Below are 21,457 nucleotides of genomic sequence, written 5' to 3'. Positions count from 1 at the left end.
ATGCAAAAGGCGACACCACTCCCCTTCCTCCCTCCCCATACTGTACACACACACACACACACACACACACACACACACACACACACACACACACACACACACACACACACACACACACACACACACACACACACACACACAGCAGCTCTCAGTGGAGGAGGAGGAGACTAGTGGTGGGTTTGTTGCATAGCTCTACATTCAAAAGTAATGATGAGCTTGTTTGATGTGGCAGTTTATTCAGTCAGGTTTAGAAACTGTAAACATTAACATACAAAATTGTTCATACATAATTGTATCTATGCATGCTGTCGTAATGTCATTGCTGTGGCTATTCAACTGTACTTTTGATTTTCACTGTGCTGATGAGGAGAGGGGACATGCAGATACAAGGACCTGATGAGGAGAGGGGGACACTTTAGGGCCCGGTATTTCAAAACATTTAATCCGGATCAGGATTCTGCTTATCCAGATCAAGCTAGTTGATTTCAAATATACTACTGAACATCTGCCGGTTAGATCTGATTGTGGATCCCACAATATAATCTAGATCATTCTGACATTTTTTAATACTGGGCCAAGAGCATTCGCCCATTAAGGTGACATGACACATCTCATCCCTGAGAGACTGGGAAAATATATACAATCTCTGCCATGGGCCTGTTTGAACACACAAATGCATACTTCTTTCATGATACACATCCCCAACATGACATCCACGCTACAGTAGCTCAGTGATTGCATTGCGTTCTTAATCCAAAACAGGACCAGTGCTTATGCTTGTGAATCCATCATCAATAAGCATGAAAATGCATCCCAATGTTCCCCATTCTAATTGTCTATGGTGTGAGAATCAGAATATGTGAGTCAGAATACATTTCATGTGTGTGGATATAAACAAAAGACAGGACAAGTGGCACTTATTTGTATGCCTAAATCCCTACATGCTTTATTTACGTGACTACCAAGCATTACGTGGAAAAGTCTTCATTCAACAACTAGCTACTGACCTAGCGCACAAATAATCAAGAGAGAGAAGGAACAGATTCATTAAATTATCAGAAATATGATTAAATCACTGAGCAAATAGAAAATGTATATGATATAGTAAGAAAAAAGCTGTAAAATATTATAGTTTACAATAATTATTCACATTCAAAGGCTTTACATCTCAATACATACACAACATGGCCCCTGAACATGACAATCCAAATATGATTCATATATTAGAATTTAAATAACACAGAATGAACTAGAGGCTAAACAATAGCCATCAAATAACCTTATACAAGAATAAAAATACAAAAACTGTATCCTAATATCATTGCATTACTTGCTTCAGATTTCAATAATACATCGTCTGTACATCACAGTTCTAGTCGGTTACAAACCAGGTAGAGTATTACATACACAATGTAACCGACTTGCCGCCCAACTTTTGATTTTTAAAAATGTTTCTAGCAAGAGTAGAGTAAGTAAAACACCAGTTTTTCTAGAGTGTTTCCTTGACTTTTAGAGACAGATACAGCAATTTTAATCTGTTTTATTTATTTGGATCAGATAGATAGATGGATACTCTTTAGCTGACACATCCAAGCCTGGTACAGCCCAAACCTGGGGCCCCCAAGGCCTCTGCTCTGTTCACCCTCTCCAGCCTCACTCTGCCATTTGTCTCAGCTGGAGGAGGAAGAGGATAGGAACCCCTACAGAGGATCTTTAGGTAATAATGTCAGGATTAAAAGTATTATTACTATTATCATATCTCTGAAAAATAAAGAGCAAAAAAATCAATCTCTCAATTGACCATACTGTATATCGGGCCTGGGGACATAGAAAAACAATAGGGACACTCCCAATGACCCTCGATAACCCAACAAGACAACGCTGCCATCTTGCCCCGGGACTGACTGCCTACAGCTGGACTGTGATTGCTTCCCAGAAGAAGTGATAGTAGAGTACTGTATGTATGCATGGAGCTCTGTTGAAGAAGCTTTCCTTATCCTCAAAAAGCTGTTCAACATAGGGGTGGTCAGCATTCGATTTGTGTTTTCAACAGGACATTTTAAGATGAACCAGACAAAAACTAAAAGGTATTTCAAACCACAAAGAAATAGCCAGTGAATTGTAAAGAACAGCCAAATAATTCATAATTCAATAATAATAATAATAATAATAATAATAATATTAGCCATGGTTGCCAATGCAGTCAAAATACCCACCTTAACTAGAATAAACTATATCTCCAGTGCCCTGGGAGCAAAGCTACGTACAAGGCTGAGCTAGGAAACTGGCCGTGCAGGAAAGCTAAAGCGAAGTCTTATGATAGGATAGTAATAAGCTAGTGGCATGTATGTATGTATGTATGTATGTATGTATGTATGCATGTATGTATGTATGCATGCATGTTCACCCATCCCCTATAAAGCAATGTACTGGTCTAGTATTAGGGACTGTCCTCAGTCGCTAGAACCCAAACTGAAGCGCCAGAACCCTCTAGAACCCAGACTGACCCTTTAGAACCCAGACTGAATCCTTTAGAACCCAGACTGAAGCGCCTTGAGACTTGACTTACATCCATGTCTCACTGGGGGGACCAGCACTCGGCTCTGAAACATTAGGCCTAACATTAGACCATTAACTGGACTGCAATCAGGAAGTACCAAGAGCCAGGAGGACCAATTAGAGTATCATACTATGTGGACAGGGGGGAGGGGAGGGGAGGGGAGGGGGGGGGGGGCCTCTGACAAAAAGAAACTTTATTGGGGGAAAGTAATGTTGGTTGGGGTGTGATGACACGGAACTGGGCTCATGATGGGTCTGCTCTGATTATGAAGTATGTATTATAGAGATAGAGTCTGATTACAGAAGCATACAATGTAGTATTAGGATATGGTTTAGGTATCATTACTGTAAGGGATAGATAGATAGATAGGCTCTGGTTTGGATTGTGTTCTGGGACTGGTGATGTAGTTGAAGCAGGAACTGAGATGGTCCTAAACGGTACCTATGCCTGTGGAACTCTACAGACCAGCCTGTCCTCTCTCTCTTTCTTTCTTTCTTTCTCTCTCCATTCATTCATTCATTCGTTCGTTCTCTCTCTCTCTCTCTCTCTCTCCCCTGCAGAATGTACAAGAAGCCGATGTGCATGGAAGCAGTCTCATCCTCATCATCATCCACACATGAATGGAAAACGCAGTAGAGGCCTCACAAAGAGCACAAAGAACAAGCAAAGCAACCCTGAATCCCCACGGTGTCTCTTTTTTCCTATTGGTTCTGCTTGTTTTCTCAGAGAAGGAAAAATAAACAAGGTCTAGATGCCATAGATGCCAGCGTCTCTAAAAGAGTTTGTTTACATTTGCGGTGATGAAGGCGGGCACTAAAGAGAGGGTGTTACTCTGCTCCGTGATTGGCCCAGAGCTTGGAGGAAGGAGTGACCAGTGGGAGGAACTGCTCTCCTATAGGCCGGGGTTTTGGTGCCTGTGATAGATCTTTCTCCACACTTCCTGGATCTTCTTACACCACTTATCAGCGTTGCCGCTGGGGTCCATCAGATAGTATGTTCGATTGGGCTGTAAAATTGATCAGAGAAAGGTCATTAGAAACCCATCAATTGATCAGACGAAAGGCAATAGCTGCAACTCAATATGCATGGCTTCCTGCTCATCACACCGATCATGACCTGGCAGGTGAAAGCGATATGGCAGTTGGGAATTTGCATTCACCCACTTATTTGCAGTATGGTTGGAGCAAGAGTACAAAAGATGAAGCTAATAAAGTTAACTATTGAGATTCACCAAATATATGGCCAAAAGTCTCTGCCCAACATAATTGTGGAAACGGATTTTAACATAAATACATTTTCTGTGTGATCTTCTGTAATGGCAGTCCAAATTAAACATACCGTGTGAACAAAGAAGGTCTTGAAGTTCTTAGCCTCTGGGCGCAGCTCAGGGGACCAGGGGATCTCCCCCTTTAGAACCTTGTTGACTGGGTCCACATAGTACAGGTGTGGCCCTTCAGTCAAGAGCAGCTGCCTCCGCCGGGCAAACAGGCCCTGGGATAGTGGGGGGATGGATGGAAGGAGAGAGAGATGGACAAAAGGAAAGAAGGGTGGAGGGATATTGTAAGAGCGAGAGGGACGGAGGGAAAGAGAAGGAGGGATAAAGGGAGAGAGCGGGGGAGGGAGGGATGGATGGAGGAGGAACTTTATTCTCATACCCAGTCTGACTCATTTGAACACTAACCTGAAGAGGCTATACATCTTACCCCTCCAATAGTACTATGACAGTACAATATGTGTACAGTGGAAGGAAATATCAAGGTAGGCTGCTAGCAATATGTTTGTAGATGCCCTCCCTGTCTATATGGCATGGCATGGCATGTTATGTTATGACCGCCAGAGGGCGCTGCAGCTTGAGTGTGACATTCCACACCACAGAGGGAATTCCCCTTACCACTGACTGGAGGATCTTCTTTCTCTCTTCATATGAATCTTTACCAGTGAAGGTAGAAATCCAAGAGCGGGCTTATTGTAACGCAATGAGCACGGACATTGCATGCATTACAATGAGCACATCCTTTGATTTCTACCTCTGCTGATTTAAAGACATTTACTGACAAAATCTACTGCAAACCGATAAGCCAAAAGTGACACTAAACAGGCTACTTAATGTACAAATATTTCTCACAGAGATTCCATGGGAAATGTTGGCATCACTTACCTTCCGTTTATCCACGGGGCCCATCTTCAGGATTAGGTTATTCTCAACAAACTGGTGCCTGTGGAGACAAACAATAATAAGGACCACAAGCTTGAACCTCGAGTGCAGGTACATCAGAAGAAAATCGTTGTATACAGTCCCATTTATAAGACATCAACTACTCCTGCGATGTTATCAATTATCAATCCAATATGTTGTCAACACTGCACTTGTCATAACTCTCAAAACCTCTAGGTCTGCATAATAACCCCCCCCCCACACACACACACACACACACACACACACACGCACACACACTTACCAGGGGTTCCCGCCTGTCTGTTTGTCGAGCAGCAGCTGTTTCTCCTCGTCTGAGAACTGCAGGTCCAGCTCAAAGGAGTTGTTGTCCAGGTCGTGGATGTACTGCTCTATGTTGCTGCTGGAGCGCTGGGGCGGGGGAATGGACTCTGGCGTGGGCGTGGTGGAGAGGGAGTGGGATGAGCTGGACTGGGCCACCTGCATGCTGCTGAACTGGCTCAGGAGGTCATCGTACTGAGGGAGGAGGGGTTGAGAGGAAGGGAGAGAAGAGGAGATTTAAACGGGTAAGACAGATTTGAGAACTCCCCTCTAAGTACTGTATATAGGGTTGTGTGAGGAAGCATATCAAATCAATTCCTTCAAAATACATTTGACTAAATTACCCAAATCTATTTGGGCCATGTTCTTCCATCTGCTGAATGTATTTGTATCAAAGTGTGTGTGTGTGTGTGTGTGTGTGTGTGTGTTCATCTCTGAGCTTGTATTTCTCACGTTTCCATAGCAGTCCTCATCGTCCTCAGACATGGCGGGGAGGTAGGGTGTGAGCTTGGGGGGTGTCTGCACATGGAGGTCTCCCCAGGAGATGGTCTCGAAGAACGGGTGTCCCCTCAGAGGGTCGTAGCCCCCCATCTCCTCACACCCAAGCCTCTTGGAGGGATCCAGCGACTGGGGGAGAGAGAAAGAGAGGAACAGTTGACAAACTACTTACCTAGTTGAAGCTAGGCACCCATATGCACTAATAGCCATCAACTATTGTCCAATTATGCCATAACATTATTATTAACATACTTTATATATCACTTAGGCTCTTTTAGTGACTGTAATGAGTAAAACATGACCTACCAAGAGCTGCTCCACAAGGTCCTTGGCTTTGGGGAAGAACTTCTCTGGGAACTCGTACTCCAACTTGATTATCTTCTGGAATATTAGGTACTCATTTCTGTCAGGGGTCAGGGAGGAGGAGGAGGAGGAGGAAGAGAGGGGGAGAGAAGACAGTGAGAGAAACGCCAAAAAGCTGTTGGAAGACGGTTCTGTCACTAGAGGACATCTTCTGTGATAGGAGAAGTACACAGTGTAGTGCATCAGCCTGCAGCAGCCTTGCTCCTCTACTTACCCAGCTCTGAAGGGTGGTAAGCCAGCCACCAGCTGATAGATGATACATCCCAGGGCCCAGAGATCCGAGCTGCAACAACAAGAGTTCATATCAACATTATAGTCCAGTTTGAATACTGTACTCTACTCCATGAAACCCCTGCTGCCCGTCATGTTAGGCGACTGGAGAGAATCCTGTTACCTCTTGCAGGCCGATTTCTCCGTCAGCAACTCCGGAGACACGTACTGCGCAGTTCCTACGAAGGAGTTCGCTCTCGCTGCAAAACAACACCATTATCGATCAGGCGCAGCGGTGGGAACTGGGTGACGTGCAGTTGTTTGGTTAGCTAGAGCAAAAGCATACATATCTGCGCCATATAGGACGGCTCCCACTGAATGCATCATGTTGAGAAGAACTGCTCAAACTGGGATGTACATCATACACGTACCTTGTTTGCTATCTGAGGATAACTGCTTTGCTGTTCCGAAATCTGTTATTTGGACGTGCATGTCTTCACTCAGTAAAATGTTCTCAGGTTTAAGGTCTCTGAAGGGAGAGAGGAGAGAGAGAGGTGTGAATGAATGTTTCACCATCAGGAGTAGAAAATGTCACAGCTTCATCTGCAAACACATACTGTCCATGTATTCAAAACGACTATACAGTATTCACTTAACAGTTTGTTGACAATAACGATCTTTATAATTGTATGGTTGCCCTGTAACATGTTTGCCTAGTTGCCCCAGAATGTTTGAGCTATTATTAAAGTCATATTACAGTCACTGTCATGTCAAACACCACCAGCAGCACTACTGGATAATAGCAGAACCTGTTTGGGGCGACCAGGCAAAGTACACGTCATTACAGACCAGGGGAGGCTGATGGAGGCAGAAAACAGAGAACGGTTTATTTGTAAGGCATGGAATGGAATTAGGAACGGTACCATTCCATGCATTACAATGAGCCTCTCCTGTTACAGATATACCTGTATTGGCCTTTCTTACCTGTGTATTATCCCCTTATCATGCAAATATTCTAGTGCGCAAACTATTTCAGCCGAGTAGAATCTAGTACAGGTCTCATCAAAAGAACCAATTTTGCGAATGTATTTCAAAAGCTCCCCGTTCTTAGCATAGCTGAGGCCAAAATCTGACAGAATGTTGTTAAGGAAACCTTTTTTTCTCTTCCATGGAACAAATAAGCACAATACGAATGTTTACAACTAAGGCAAGAAAACACACTCAATGACAACCCATATAGTTTTCATTGTACATGGTGTGAATGTCAGTCTGTTACAGCAACCAAGGAGATGCTTACATGGTGGCACCACATCCAACTGTTGACCAGGGGATCCTGGTGGACGTAGACTTCGGAGGACGGTCTCAGTGTAATGCATGGGATGGAATGAGGAATGGTATCAAACACATTCCGTTCGATGCACTACAATGAGCTCCTCCTGCGATGTCTACCTCCACCAGCCTCCCCCGATGTTGACTATTCAAATCATTCATTACATTTGATGGAGGCATCGAGCCATTGCCTCATATTCGTGTAAACATCAGAGTCTTGTTAATCCACTCATACCAGTCCGTCAACAGGACAGCCTTGCAGAGCATTAGAGATAACCTCTGTTCACTGGAGAACATGCAAATCCCCCAAAGTTGATAAGCTTCTTGACAAATACACAAAAGTACTTGTTGATGCTTGCTTGTTAAAGGATACACAGCTTTTCATCATCTTGAAATGTGAAGTAGAGTTTGACGAAGAACGGGTGTTCTAGAATTGACATCAAGTCCCTCTCTCGCTTCACGTACTGCGCCTTGTTCTCCTTCATAATATGCCGCTTCTCCAGAATCTTAACTGGGAGAGAGAAGGAAAAACACAGACGTCAGTCCATTGGTAACACTTTACTTAGCCTGTATATCTGTGGAGTATCACACTGACTATTCTGATAACATTCTATCAAAATACTGTCACCAAGTGTGTGACAGACAGCATATTTTAATACAATTGTTCGTAGAGTAAACAGTTACTACAAAAGTATGTGTGATCAAGTCAATACACAGCAGTGAACCAAAGAGAACCACAACAACAACAAGAAACTTCACACTCCCATCAATTCTTCGAAACATATGCAAATATACTGTACCACGGCAATGCAGAGCAGCACGTATTTAACAATGGAATAATTCCATTTTGTTTCCATAAACACCCACTTACTTGCATATTCTTTTGCCGTTGACTGTTCTCTTGCCAGGACAACCTATGAAAATAAAGATACACTGTTTGAAGAGAACGCCACATGTCAACAAGTCCAATAACATCCACTCCCTTCATCCCTCGGTGTGTAACCAAGGTGAGGAGTAGAAGAGACATTCAATGGAACAAACTCAGCCATTCTCTGATCAATTAACATGAACTGAAGATGAGTCACTAGGGTTCGTATATGGCCACAAGAATGCTAGCATGTAACAACATCTATCTGGGTCTAACTCATAAGCCAAAAGGAATGCATGAGACATTGCTAACGCTGTAGTACTACTGTACTTTCACTTAACTCTCTTTAGTAGAAATGAGGGGAGTTCAACCCCATACAATGTTAGCGCTTTGGGTGTCTAGATTTGCACTACATAAATGCAATCGATTATTATAATATTATTATTATATATAGTTAGTAGTAGTATTAGTAGTAGTAGTAGTAGACGTACGGTCGAAAAGGAGCCCTCTCCCAGTATCTTGCCGAACTTGAAGTCCTCTGGCCTCTTCTTGCGTGGCTGCGGGGCCTGGATGGAGCCCTGGCTGGCAGGCTTGCCCGCTGCAGTGGGCCGGGCCTCAGAGGCTGCTGGACCCTCCATGCTGGGGCAGTGGCTGCTACTTGCGCCTGGGATAGCAAGTGGCGAGCAGGAGTCGGGCTGGTTTCTTACCATTGATGGATGTGGGCAGGAACAGATGACAACGCTGGATTGAATGGGCACAACATCATACTATAGGGAGGTGGAGAGAAGAGAATGGGCGTCATTAGATAACATCATACTGCAAGATGATGGGAAGGTGAAGTCAAGTGGGGGAATGTATTGGACATGATAATATCATTAGGGGGGAGCAGCATATCACACACCATACTGATCTCCAGCTGCATAACACCTAAAGCAATGGGACATTCCAATGGACCATCATCAATTGAGACAGATGGCAGAAGTCTACTTGAGGTTAATTCAAATGTTTAGAGCACAAACCTTATCTTGTAATGATTTCATTCACTTTCCTATGCCTCGCTAGAGGAGCTGACCCCTAAACTCTGGGCATCTTGTCACAAAACATTGAGGAAACATTCCTGTTCTGTTCATTTACAGACCTTTAAGGGGGTCGGTGTGAACAAAACAGCTTGGCTTCTCTCTGGTGGGACTACGGTCCTCAAGAGGATGTCAGCTAACTCTCACGGCACATAAACCAAGACTGAGTCTAGTAATACTCAAATGAATACCTTTTCATCACTTCTTACATAACTACTGATACTGTAGGTGAATTGGTTACAAACCATGAACAACACTATTCCTCACTTAACAGCAGCGGGTATTATTCCAGTACGAGCAGGTGAAAGAAGTTCTAATTTAAAGTTTGAGATGTAAACATATTAAGAAGGAAATAAACGAGTGAATATCTCTGTAAGCATATCACCCAAGTTATATCCTCATATGCTAAATAGAGGATGTACTAGGGCTGGCATATATTTTAACCTGAAAACTGGGTCTTACAGTATTTCATTACCAAAACATGGCCACCCCTCAACCTTGACTCATCTGGGCTATTCCTGGTCACCACAGCCAGTAACTGACCACACCTTTCTCACCCATGTGGAGGGATCGAGTAACCAGGGGTTATGATGACAACCTTATACACAAGACCACATTGTGGTTTTCAACGTGTTAGCTTGTGATAGTAGTAACAGAATGGCCCAGCCCTTTTCTCTGATGATGAAAAATCAAAGACATCCTCCATGTGACCGTAAAGCCAGTGACACCAAACACTGACGTTACACGACACACACACACACACACACACACACACACACACACACACACACACACACACACACTCACGTTTAAATACACTAGACATGGAAAAACAAAGTTGATAGACTCGTCATCAGAAGCCATCTGTATCATGTGCTGCATTTCCATTAGCCAGTAGCATCCTGCCTACCATGTTGTGAGCCAGCTAACAAGCTAATGCTAACCAGCACTAACCAGCACGGACGCCAACGTCCAACGCAAAGGTCGTTTCATTTAGAAAGCCAATTGCAACGTGATTCATTGGGCCAGACAGTCCATTTTCCCCAATCATATTAAACATGTCAATACTAGACAGTCACACATAACACAGGCAGCTCAAACTTAAGCTTCAAGTTCGGGGGTACTTGCTAGCTAAAGATAGCTTAGCGTTAGGCCTAAGCTACATTCATTGAGTAGCTAACTAGCTAACTGTCAAATAGGTGACTGTCTGTCAGATGCACAGGTACTTCATAAAAAAGGGCCAGATGAAATCTCGAGTAAGTAAGTGATCTTTAGTGAGGCTGCGACAGTCCCCAAGGTGTGGCCTGGTAGCTGGGTCGCTGCTCCTGTGATGATGGGCAAATGTTCACCAGCAAAGTGTGTTGATGATGATGGTGTTAGCTAGTAGCAGCTAGCCGGAGTTAGGGCGCAACTTTACAGTTTGGGTGAACGACCCAACTTAGACAGAGCTGTCACTCCAAGTCCTCTGATCGATGGCCAGGTTGATCACCAATCAAACTCATCATCGAAAGAGACATCGAAACACACATTACAAAGTTCACCATCTCTCTCAGTCACACAGCTAATATCAGGAGCTTTGGGGTGTGTAGCTGACAGCTAACCACAACACTACTAGCTAGCATGCTAGCTTGCTGGCTGGCTGGACTAGTTAGCATAACATTAAAAAAGCGCGTAACAATAATTATAACATCGAGACAATACTGCACTACGGGTTTCCCTCATCACAGACTGGTGTACAAATCCAACCCACTCATAATGTTGAGCCAGATGTAAGGTCTATCAAACTACCCATATACTATGCAAAGCTGTAAGCTAAGCTAGAGTAGCTCGTTAGCTTAGCATAGGTTAGCCCCACTGCGGTCTCTGCCGACGGGAGTAGCTCGTTAGCTTAGCATAGGTTACCTAGCCAGATAGCCATTCAGAGGTCCTTCTCCTGGTGTTACCGCTGTTTGAAACGAAGGCCCCCAACGCATCGCAAAATGTTGTCTAACTACCGCTACATAGTACATGTTGAACAACGGCTTCGAACTGAGATTCAGTGGAAAGTTGCAATACTCACTAATTGACTTGTGGCTCTTGCCATGGAGGTCTTCCGCGAGTATTTAATTTGGAATAAAATAATTACAGAAGCTCCAGTAATGGCTGCCTCTGCGCCTTCATAGCTGTGACGTCGTTCCACAACAATGTTACCGCAAAGACAGGAGAGGAGACTTCCCTGGCCCCGCCCCCTTCACTTCCCTGGCCCCGCCCCCTCCACCCAGACCGCGTTTCTACTCAACTTCATTAACATGAAGGCGGTCAGAGAGAAAAGTCGTCAAAAACGTCTACATATCGTGACGTTAGAATTATAAGGTTCTATCTCCATTTTTGTCAAAATTGAGTTTTTTTTTACATAATCTGATCCATTAGGTGTTTATTAACGCCTGTGTGGTGTTATTTTTAAAATGTTGACATTTTTGAGTTAGTAATTCATATAATACAAAGGTTCAATCTCACAAAACATAATGGCATGTAAGAACTTTGACGCTCAATATCTCTGAACTACCCTAAACGGAGATAGAACCTTATCATTCTAAGATCACGAATTATGTTTTAAGAAACATCGCATTGCTGATATTCAATATGTTTTTGCTCTTGCTACTTACTGACTCCAGCCCCAATTAGCCTATCTAGTCTCTCAATGTCAATAGCACAGACCAAAACATTCTCATCATTGACAGACAGTCGTCTATAACATACAATGAACAAGTTTCCCTAAGAGATGCGTCTGGATTTTATAAAGCATATTGTACCGTGACGTTCTTGGTGACTGACAGCATATTGTACCGTGACAAAGAGGTTCGCAGCTGGTTTCTGGTCCAGGCTTCACCTTACATCTCTTGTGAATCCCAATGATGACAAATCATCAGGAGAAAAGGCTATTCACTCCCTCTTTAGTCATACTGTAACCATCAAAACTATCTTTTTTTAGTGTCTGACACATCATGTCTCATAGGTTCCATAACTGAACCACCCTTCTCTTCTTGCAGGGAACATGATCACAAATGACATTTTATTTAGAGCCAACAAAACAAACTTTACTCAAACAACATACTGTACCTCTGGTGAGCTGGTGACATGTTTGGATGTGCCCCTGTAATTTGAATGCAAGATACTGTGCCCATTTTTGGACTTCACTTTATCTGATCACTGAATCATCATTTGACTCGCACACAAATACAGTAGGTGTTAAATATTTTATATTGAAATTGATCACCATTAACTTATTGGGACATGTATTAAAATATATATAGAATTCATAAGAAGTATACATCATTTCCCAAATGGCCTCCATTTCTTTCTTGTATTCAGTCCCCTCCATCCATATTCCTCATTGCATATCTGACAGCTTTCATGTCTATTCCTCTTTGTTATCACTTCCTGATTTCTTTCTCCTTCTCGTCATCATCATCATCACCGTCGTCATTGTCATCATCTTCTGACGTCTCAGATTCCTCCCCACTGTCAGAGTCATCCTCTTCCTCAGTACCACTGTAGACAGGAAACATGCAACACCTTTAACACACACACTTAAACGGCATGATACAATAGATTCTTCTAGAATGGAAGAAAGCATAAGTATACCTGGTTGCTTGTCAAACAAGATTTAGATTGTTGGTGCAATATCAGCCAAGTGTCTAAATGGCAACATATATAGAGTGACCTGTACAAAACAGACCCCTAGCCCCTACTCTGTATATGCAATTGTGTACTGGATAGCTGTACAATTGTAGAAAGTGCACCAAGCCTAACTGAGGGCTTTCTCTGGGCTCCAGAAGTGCATGGGAGGTAGGTTAGGTACGACAGATCGATTTGGGATAGGGCCAAAGTCTCTCACCACTGGGGTCTGTTTAGATTCATACATTCTCTTCCCGAGTCAACATCGAATGGATCTGCAAAGACAAAAGATTATGAGTTTATATGGGGGAAAAGTTGGATTTAAATTGAACATTTCCTTCACCTCCCCTGCTTTTCCATATGAATGCAGATGAAGGGAAGGAAAGGAAACAAGGAGGGGAAGGAAGTCTCTTTAGATTATTTTCTGTAGAATCTTACCGAATCCCAGTTCTTCTGGGGGTGCATTGATGTACTCTTTCTCCACAGTCAGCAGCTCCTCCTCGGAGTGACAGGCAGCATATCGCTCCAGTACAATCTTGTTGAGCTCCAGGAACACCATCCCCCACTTAAACTTGCTCAGGAGGATCATAGCCAGCTCCCGGAAGCCTGCAGAATTCCAGAACATCTCTCATTTCAAACATTCTATTTCAGTTGATTTTTCCTTGTGTGTATAGTCTGTGTCAGTCACTATTTTTAAGCAGTGCAGCCGCTTCTATACGTAACATAGTACTAGTGTGTGTGTATGTGTGTGTGTCCGTAGCATGTGATTCAAACCAATCAGGAGTCGCCTATGCATCACATGCCCGGCAATACAAGCTTGAGAAAAGCATGCCCAGGTTCAGACAACTCTATCTCAGAAAATATAAATGTCACAGCTTAGATATTCACACCGTAGGAATCCTGGGAACCAGATGCAGATATATAATATATTTTGTGTACCTTAAAAAACGGTTGTTGCGGTCACAAGTTAGAAATGGGTTTGAAATGGAAATTACCAGCTACTGCTAGAGTGGAGTTTTGAACATTCCACCATTTGTGTGAATGGGGAGCATGGTTTTCAAACACTGAATATTAAAAAAACTATAAATGTTAGCTTAGATATGAACACCATAGGAATCCTGGGACCCAGGTAAACATTTTGATACATATTATGTCTGTGTACATTAAAAACTGTAGTTGTCATCACAAGTTAAAATGGGTTTGAAATGTAAATTACCAACGGCCACTCCTTGAACAATAGAAATGGAATTCTGTGAAACCTGCACCGCTTACTATCTGGGTGTGTATGATGTGATTATCATTATTATAATTCTTGTAAGGAGATATCAAATGCAAATTCCTCGGATGGACAATACAGTTCTGTATTCTATTCTCTTTGATTCCTCCAATATACATCAATACACATCACAATAAAAACACATTAAACAAAACCCTTATTCATGATAATCAATCATCACACAGGCAGCAGTAATGGCAATCCCAACTTCAGAGCATCTCCAGGCTTACCCACGATGCAGAAGGTGGCAGCGAAGGCCTCGACACAGGACAGCTTGCAGGGCTTGCCGTAGTTGACAGGGTTGGCTGCCACCAGGTAGGGCAGCAGCCGTGGGTGACTCCCCACCATCTTATTGAAGGGAGTCTCCTCAAGTTTGGCCCAGGAGCAGTCGATGACTGCCACTCCGCACTGAGCCACAATCTCCCTGAAACACACGGGACCGCATCACGTAAACCGTCTTCTACAGAGGTAGAGACCAGAGTTTTCGGTCACATTCTATTGTATATAGATCAGTGCTTCCATGGTAACTACATTGCAGCCACCTACCAGATCTCACAACACCTGGATAAGCATTTAACATGCAGCCAACGACACCATGCAATCTTATGCCAGGCTGCACAATACGCAACCGTTCGTTGATGCGTGCCAACTGACTGACAATACTGCCTGGACCCCGCCTGTGTATGTGTGTGTCTCATATGTACAGCACCACTCACCTGTCTAGTGGGGTCACATATTTGGTGCCCATGGGGCTGAGTATGAGGCCACTGAACCTCTGGTTGAGACGCAGGTTGTGAACGAAGCCCTTGCGGGCCAGCTTCCTGCCTGTGCAACGCTTGGGGTCGCAGTGACCCAGTTCCCACATGGCCAAGGGGCATGGCAGCTTCACTTGGGCAGAAGCCTCTCCTCCATCCTCTGGGTGCAGAGATGCTGAGACACAGAGGACACATAGAATACATGAATATATGATGATAAGTGACAGTGTACATGAGTGTGAGCACAATCCCTCATATCATTGACTACTGTAATGTAGTAGTTTGGCTCTCCGCCGTCAGAGAGGGCTTTACTGTACCTTGCAATGCACCATGCATTTCTTCTGTGAAAGTCTCGAGAGATTTCCCTTTCATCCTGTGTCGTTTGTCTTTCCCCTTGTTCACGGGTCGCTCGAATTTGCCCTGCTTCTTTCGTCCCATGGCAACTGTGTTCGATTATGTCTCGTTAATAATTAGAGTAACTAAATGTAAAATGTAACAAATGCAACTAGTAAGCTACATAGTATCCAGCCAAACTTGTGCACATGGATGGCGAATGTCTTGCTCAATAAACTGCTACCGAGACGACAGCATTCAGTAACTCCAGCTCCTTATTTATTAAGTATATGTAATCCTCTTTTCTATGGTTTAAAGACCGATATCACGTTAGTTTCAATTGATTATAATGTACGAGATATGGTTCATACCTTCACGTACCGCACGCGCTCACACATAATCAAAATACTGGACTGCGCATGCGTTGTCTCAGTGTGTGTGTACACTGAGACGACACATGCGCAGTCCAGTGTTTTGATCAGCTGATTTACTTCCCCAGGTGATCACGTGTCTGGTGTTGGAAATGTAGATCCTCAAAACATGACAGAGGAACCTCGCTGTTGACGTGAAGACTGAGGCTCGTCAAAGTCAAGTTAAACTTATTTTAATTATGTATTATCCAGCTACGAGGATATGTCCTGTTTTGAGGACATGTATTCTCTATCTTACCCTACTGAGTGAGTGTTATTAACTTGATTTCGCTAGCTGCTGCAAAAATAACCTGCCTGCTGTAATTTCCGCATTGTGTTACTGCCCTGTCCAAAGTTTCATTGATGTGAATGAATGAATGAATGAATGAATGAATGAATGGTCTTTATTGTCATTTATACAGTACAGGTACCATACAACGAAATTTGGGAGGGGGGGGGGGGGGGGGTCCCCTGGTGCTAGGAAAGAAATACTAAAAACAAGAAGGGAAAAAGAGCTGGTTTACATAAATAAAGGCTATATACACTATCCACTATACTATACTATACAAATAAAACACTGTGCTGTACATTGATGTGACTATTGTATATCCATTTAACTGCCTTTGTCTTTATCTTATTATGTATTAGAAGCAGGGTGTCGTATAAGAAATGGATGCAGTGGAAAAAAGTAGCTACATTTCTATTAAATAGCCTAGTGTGATTTGCTCTCCTGTTTCTCATCTGTAGCAGTGCCCCACGCAAATGCTGGTAAAATGAAGATTGTGGAGGAACCAAATACATTTGGGTAAATAGTTTTTTTACTCTACAATGACAGGATGTTTATATTCTAAAACTCAAGTTTTAAAGCAGATTCATATGCAGTGTATCGACCACAGTGGAGGTCGTGAAGGCAGAAATCCATTCCATGCATTAGATTAGGCTACAATGAGCCCGTCCTCCGATTTCTACCTCCACCAGCCTCCACTGATCGACCATTGCTTTATCGAAGGCTCTGTTTATATCTGTCCAGGCTCAACAATCCCTTCTTGGCTCAAGGTAGTAGACTTCAGCCCAGAGTGACTCCATCACCAGTGTCAGGTAAAAGAAAACTTCACTAGATTGACTGAAGCGTTTTGGTCAGATGTCCATTATATCTACAGTATAACAGCTGTGCTGTCACCAGAACCAGGGAAATGTATCCACACCAAGGCTTTCTATGTAGCAGTGGCACAATGAATCAAGTTATCTAGAAGGAGGGTGACTTAATCCAAAGGTAAATTAATTCAATTGGTCATCAATTGGTAACTGACAACAAGGGTACAGATTGAGAACTAGATTCTCTTTTCGTGTACAGTAAACTGACAGCACACTCATTTTTACTTTCAATAGTTCTTTCAATGATAGTGCTATTTCTATTTTTAAGGCCCGGTACATCTACATCGACTGGCTGGGAAGTGTTTCAGTTACATAGAATCTACGTAAGTATTGAGTATGCACCAAGACATACTGTAGCACGGCCTGAGGTCGGTGATCTGTGAGATCTGTTTTGTTTTCCATATCAGTTTTGACAAGATGCTGACCTCAAGTTCATTTACAGTACATCTCTGGCAACTTAAGAGGCTGTGTGAGTGGGTGGGGGGATATGAGTTGCATTTATTTACTACAAATTCATTAATTATGTTATTTCACTCTAGGTATAAATATGAATTCTGTCCATTCCACAACCTCACCCAGCATGAGCAGTCGTTCAGGTGGAATGCCTACAGTGGCATACTGGGGTGAGTGAATCCTCCATAGCAGAAAACATGCATGTTTGATTCTTCATTCTATTCCATTCATTACAATGAGCCTGTCCTCTGATTTCTGCTTCCACCAGCCTCCCTTGGATGAGTACACTCAGGAATCTGCCATAACTGTCTTGACTTATTTCTATCCCCTCTGTTATCCCAACAGCATCTGGCAGGAGTGGGAAATTGTCAACAACACCTTCTTGGCCATGTGGATGAGGGAAGGAGACCCCTGTGGGAATAAGAACAGACAGACCAAGGTAGGGGCTATTTCACCAAGACAGTCAGTGCGTCCCAAACCTTCTTGTTTTTCACCCCCCCCTACATGGCTTTTAAAGCAATGGATGAGTGTGAGCAGGAGTGTATAAGTACTTCAGGGAGAAGGATAGGGTATTGAGACACACCTCAAAAACCCAGTTAGTACGTTTCCTGAAATGCCTGACAAGGCAAGGCCTAATGATGTTGTTGTGAGATCCAAGTGAATTCTCCCATCTTTATTCTGCAGGTGATTCTGACCTGTGGAGGGAGCAGCAAGCTGGCCCAGGTATCAGAGCCCACCACTTGTGTGTACTCTCTCACCTTCGAGACTCCACTAGTGTGCCACCCCCACTCTCTCTTAGGTAAGACAAATAATAGCACCGTCTCTTCATTCAACACTGGATCTCAGATGAACCCCTAGCCCCAGACACTTTTATGGACCTGAGAGGGTTGAATGGATGTACAGTAAGCAATATGGCTAATGTGGCTGTATTTTGCCTCATAGGCGACTGACACTTTGCTAATCCTCTTTAACATACAGGAGTGGCTAGGAGGAGTCACTTGGGCTTGATTTGGCTGCTGATGTGTGTGTGTGTATTCTCATTCAGTGTACCCAACCCTGAGTGAGAAGCTACAGAAGGAATGGGACGAGGCTGAGCAGGCCCGCTATGAGGATCTCATCACTGAACAGGTAATAAACCAGTCATTACTAGCACTGTCATTACACAGCTTTATCACGGTCCTGCAAGGGAACCTACAGAGTCTAGCCTTCTACCTACAGTATATGACCATGGTCTTACGACAATGGTCGACGATTGCGACTCAGTCCACACTGACGATTCTCTTTTCATATTGTCCTTTCCAGCACTGTAACAACTATGGTGGATACATAAGCCAACCATGCCAGCCCAGTGCAGCTCAGCTCTGTAGAGTGTAAAAACCCTATCTAACATGTATAGCATCCGTATTTCAGGGGTACAACAACCTCCTGAGAGATATCTTCGAAGATGCTGGCTTCCTGAAGAGCCTGAAGGTGAAGGAGAAACAGGAGGTCACGACTACTTCCAGGACACAGACGTCCCTACAGAAATGCAACGAGGTACTAAGGAGATTCGCTTGGAACACATGGTGTTGTTGACAGAATGGCATGGTCCAAAACAACCCCTAGCTCCTACTCCCTAGACAAGTGTAGATCTGAGAGGACCTCCCGAATTATTGCCATCTTGTTTACCCAAATAATCCTCTCAGATCTAACTGTCTAGGGAGTAGGAGTAGTTGTGGTTTCTGGACAGGTCCTATATTTGACTATATCTATGGATGCTTGTTTTGTTTAGGAATACCGCAAACAGACAGAAGAGATAGAGAGGTTACAGGATATCCTCATTCAATATAACATTCCCTACGGACCAAAGGCAGGTGAGGCTCACAGAGCACCCTATGACCAATGATTAGGGGTGTAACGGTACACGTATTCGAACCGAACATTTTCGGGATGGGTCCTTCGGTTCGGTACGCGTATGTACCGAACAAATACAGCATTCTTTTACCGACTGTAATCTCAGCCAGTACGCATGCTTGCACGCACGCCACAGAGATTGTCAGTAGTGGTCTGCTGTGGTTCTGAATACGCTCAACACCACGCACTTGCTAACAGTTTTATGATTGGTCAGAATTCGCAGTGTGTCAATCAACCATTGTTGATTCTCTATTTTCATTTTCTGTTAAAACAAAACAACATAATCGTGACCATCAACGTCGCTAAAGGACAATCCAGGCTTATTTTGATAAATCCCAGGAGTGACGTTGATGGAATACCCCCCAGGTTATCACAGTTTACCATCAATGTCTAATGTTCACATGCATTGTTAATGAGATGGATTATACAGTTATTGGCATGAGCGTTAACTCCTCGCAAGCCGATTTATCTTAACATGAGGGCATGGTGAAATAGTATTTTGGGTATTCTTAATGGAATCTAGGATCCGATATGATCGATTGTCACACAGGGATGAGCAAAGCATTGTCAATCATTATTAATCCTGAAATGTCTTTTGAACCCGAAAATTAACCGTGACACGTACTGATTCGAAAAGTTTGCATACCGTTACACCCCTATCAATGATGAAATAAAAATGTTCACTCCGACTTACACAGTAACTGTAAGAAAAGAATCACTCCACATGTTATACAGTATGTCACTAGAGCATTTGGCTGTGAAATGTAAACATGTTTGAACAGGAATGCTGGATGCTTGTTACGGGTGTGTGAAGCTGGAAGCTAAATTAATTTCCCACTTTCGGTGTGATAAAGGGAACTTATTGTGTTGTTTTGTCTTGATGTTTACCCCTTTATTTACCTCCCGTCCGTTGACAGGTAATGCAAGGGGTCCAGTGAGTGTGACGGTTCAGGACCGCCACCTGCGAGGAGACAACGGCCTCATCCGAGACATGCTTTGAGATCTCTGGCCCAAACATCGCATAGACAAAGACACAATACTAATGACATAATACCAATGGATGGAGACATAAAACCAATAGTATTTTCTCTTTTCCTCACATTCTCTCCTTCTCAAAATGCATCCAATGCTTTTAGGAGACGGGATAAAAGGATCGACTATTCACCCATGGCTTCAGAGTGGACCAGGCTCTGACTGAAGTCACGGCAGAGAAAGGGAAGATGTCACACAACAGACAAAGACAGACGGCAAATACAGGACACAAGTTCTTCAAACTAGTATTTAAATCATGTGTTTACTAAAATGTTGACAATTGTATGAATGTCTTGTTCTTTCATGTGTAATAGGGACTAACAGTGAGTGCTATGGGGACAATAGCTGACATTCTTAATTACTTTCATTCGTCTTCACTGAGCTGCCTGGAAGATGCACATGTTTGACATTTTACAGAAGAAAAAAAATTACGCTTCAAGTTCAAGCCATCTTGCTTTAACCATGACAGCAATGATAAGGTGGCTCATGGTGCCTGACCTTACAACTGAGTTTATCTAGAGTGAACAACAAGTTGTTGTTCTTTCACTTGAAAGGCATTTTGTTTTTGAGCATCTTGTTTCTAAAATAATAATAATAAAGATAAGGGGGCCAAACAGCTGATTTAACAGCTGAGTGTAATATTTGTTCATCCTTATTTAGCTAGACTAGAGTATCAAAGTTGTTCTTTCAGTCAAAACCACGAGTCCATCTCTTGGTGGTTTCCAGTGGCCGTCTGGCTCATCAGTGCCCGGAAACAAGCCTTTCTATTTCGTTCTGTAGCTGCAGGAGAATTCTGGTGTCCTTCAGTTTCCTCAGCTTACGCTCCAGGTGCTTGACAAAGATGGAGATGTCATCCTCTTCGCGGGCCACTTCCCTAAAGCGTTTCACCGCACCGATGGGATAATTCATCTCCTCCGACTCTTCATCTTGAGAGAAGTCATCATCTGGGATTTCAACCACCACCTCTGGCACTCCCTCACCACCGCCATTATCAACATCTGGGGATGGGAATTGATGAGATGTTATTAGTCAAAGAAGAAATGTGCTAAGCCCACCTGCATAGCACTAAGGGTGCGTTCGTAAATACGCTCTGGT

The 21,457-nt window shown here is 43.3% G+C and overlaps 3 protein-coding genes across 4 annotated transcripts; 1 reads left to right on the top strand and 2 right to left on the bottom strand.

The window, feature by feature from the left end:
• Window positions 1-929: 929 nt before the first annotated feature.
• pdpk1b (3-phosphoinositide dependent protein kinase 1b) lies at window positions 930-11,569 on the bottom strand. Its single transcript, XM_080541756.1, has 14 exons — window positions 11,458-11,569; window positions 8,814-9,089; window positions 8,326-8,368; window positions 7,828-7,965; window positions 7,110-7,254; window positions 6,557-6,654; window positions 6,310-6,385; window positions 6,130-6,198; window positions 5,859-5,955; window positions 5,508-5,681; window positions 5,020-5,249; window positions 4,719-4,776; window positions 3,899-4,051; window positions 930-3,566 (listed from the first exon to the last, which is right to left on the bottom strand). The coding sequence occupies exons 1-14, from the start codon at window positions 11,479-11,481 to the stop codon at window positions 3,453-3,455; spliced, it is 1,695 nt and encodes a 564-aa protein (XP_080397882.1). The 5' UTR covers window positions 11,482-11,569; the 3' UTR covers window positions 930-3,452.
• A 1,160-nt stretch (window positions 11,570-12,729) lies between these two features.
• On the bottom strand, window positions 12,730-15,787 carry tsr3 (TSR3 ribosome maturation factor). Its single transcript, XM_080542617.1, has 6 exons — window positions 15,404-15,787; window positions 15,048-15,261; window positions 14,562-14,755; window positions 13,494-13,661; window positions 13,276-13,330; window positions 12,730-12,929 (listed from the first exon to the last, which is right to left on the bottom strand). The coding sequence occupies exons 1-6, from the start codon at window positions 15,522-15,524 to the stop codon at window positions 12,812-12,814; spliced, it is 870 nt and encodes a 289-aa protein (XP_080398743.1). The 5' UTR covers window positions 15,525-15,787; the 3' UTR covers window positions 12,730-12,811.
• A 184-nt stretch (window positions 15,788-15,971) lies between these two features.
• Window positions 15,972-21,241, top strand: gnptg (N-acetylglucosamine-1-phosphate transferase subunit gamma). 2 transcript variants are annotated; one of them, XM_080542188.1, is made up of 11 exons: window positions 15,972-16,096; window positions 16,577-16,634; window positions 16,860-16,927; window positions 17,253-17,307; window positions 17,524-17,607; window positions 17,783-17,876; window positions 18,122-18,236; window positions 18,483-18,565; window positions 18,848-18,973; window positions 19,209-19,290; window positions 20,248-21,241. In XM_080542188.1, the coding sequence occupies exons 1-11, from the start codon at window positions 16,030-16,032 to the stop codon at window positions 20,328-20,330; spliced, it is 915 nt and encodes a 304-aa protein (XP_080398314.1). In that variant the 5' UTR covers window positions 15,972-16,029; the 3' UTR covers window positions 20,331-21,241. The 2 variants fall into 2 exon arrangements, with proteins under 2 accessions (XP_080398314.1, XP_080398315.1); XM_080542189.1 differs by having other exon boundaries at window positions 15,981-16,096; window positions 16,580-16,634.
• Window positions 21,242-21,457: the final 216 nt, after the last annotated feature.

Source organism: Nansenia antarctica (genome assembly GCF_963989245.1).
Source record: "Nansenia antarctica genome assembly, chromosome: 11".
Lineage (NCBI taxonomy): Eukaryota > Metazoa > Chordata > Actinopteri > Argentiniformes > Microstomatidae > Nansenia > Nansenia antarctica.
Note: the sequence above shows the minus strand (reverse complement) of the source record. Positions and strands in the feature narration are given on the sequence as shown.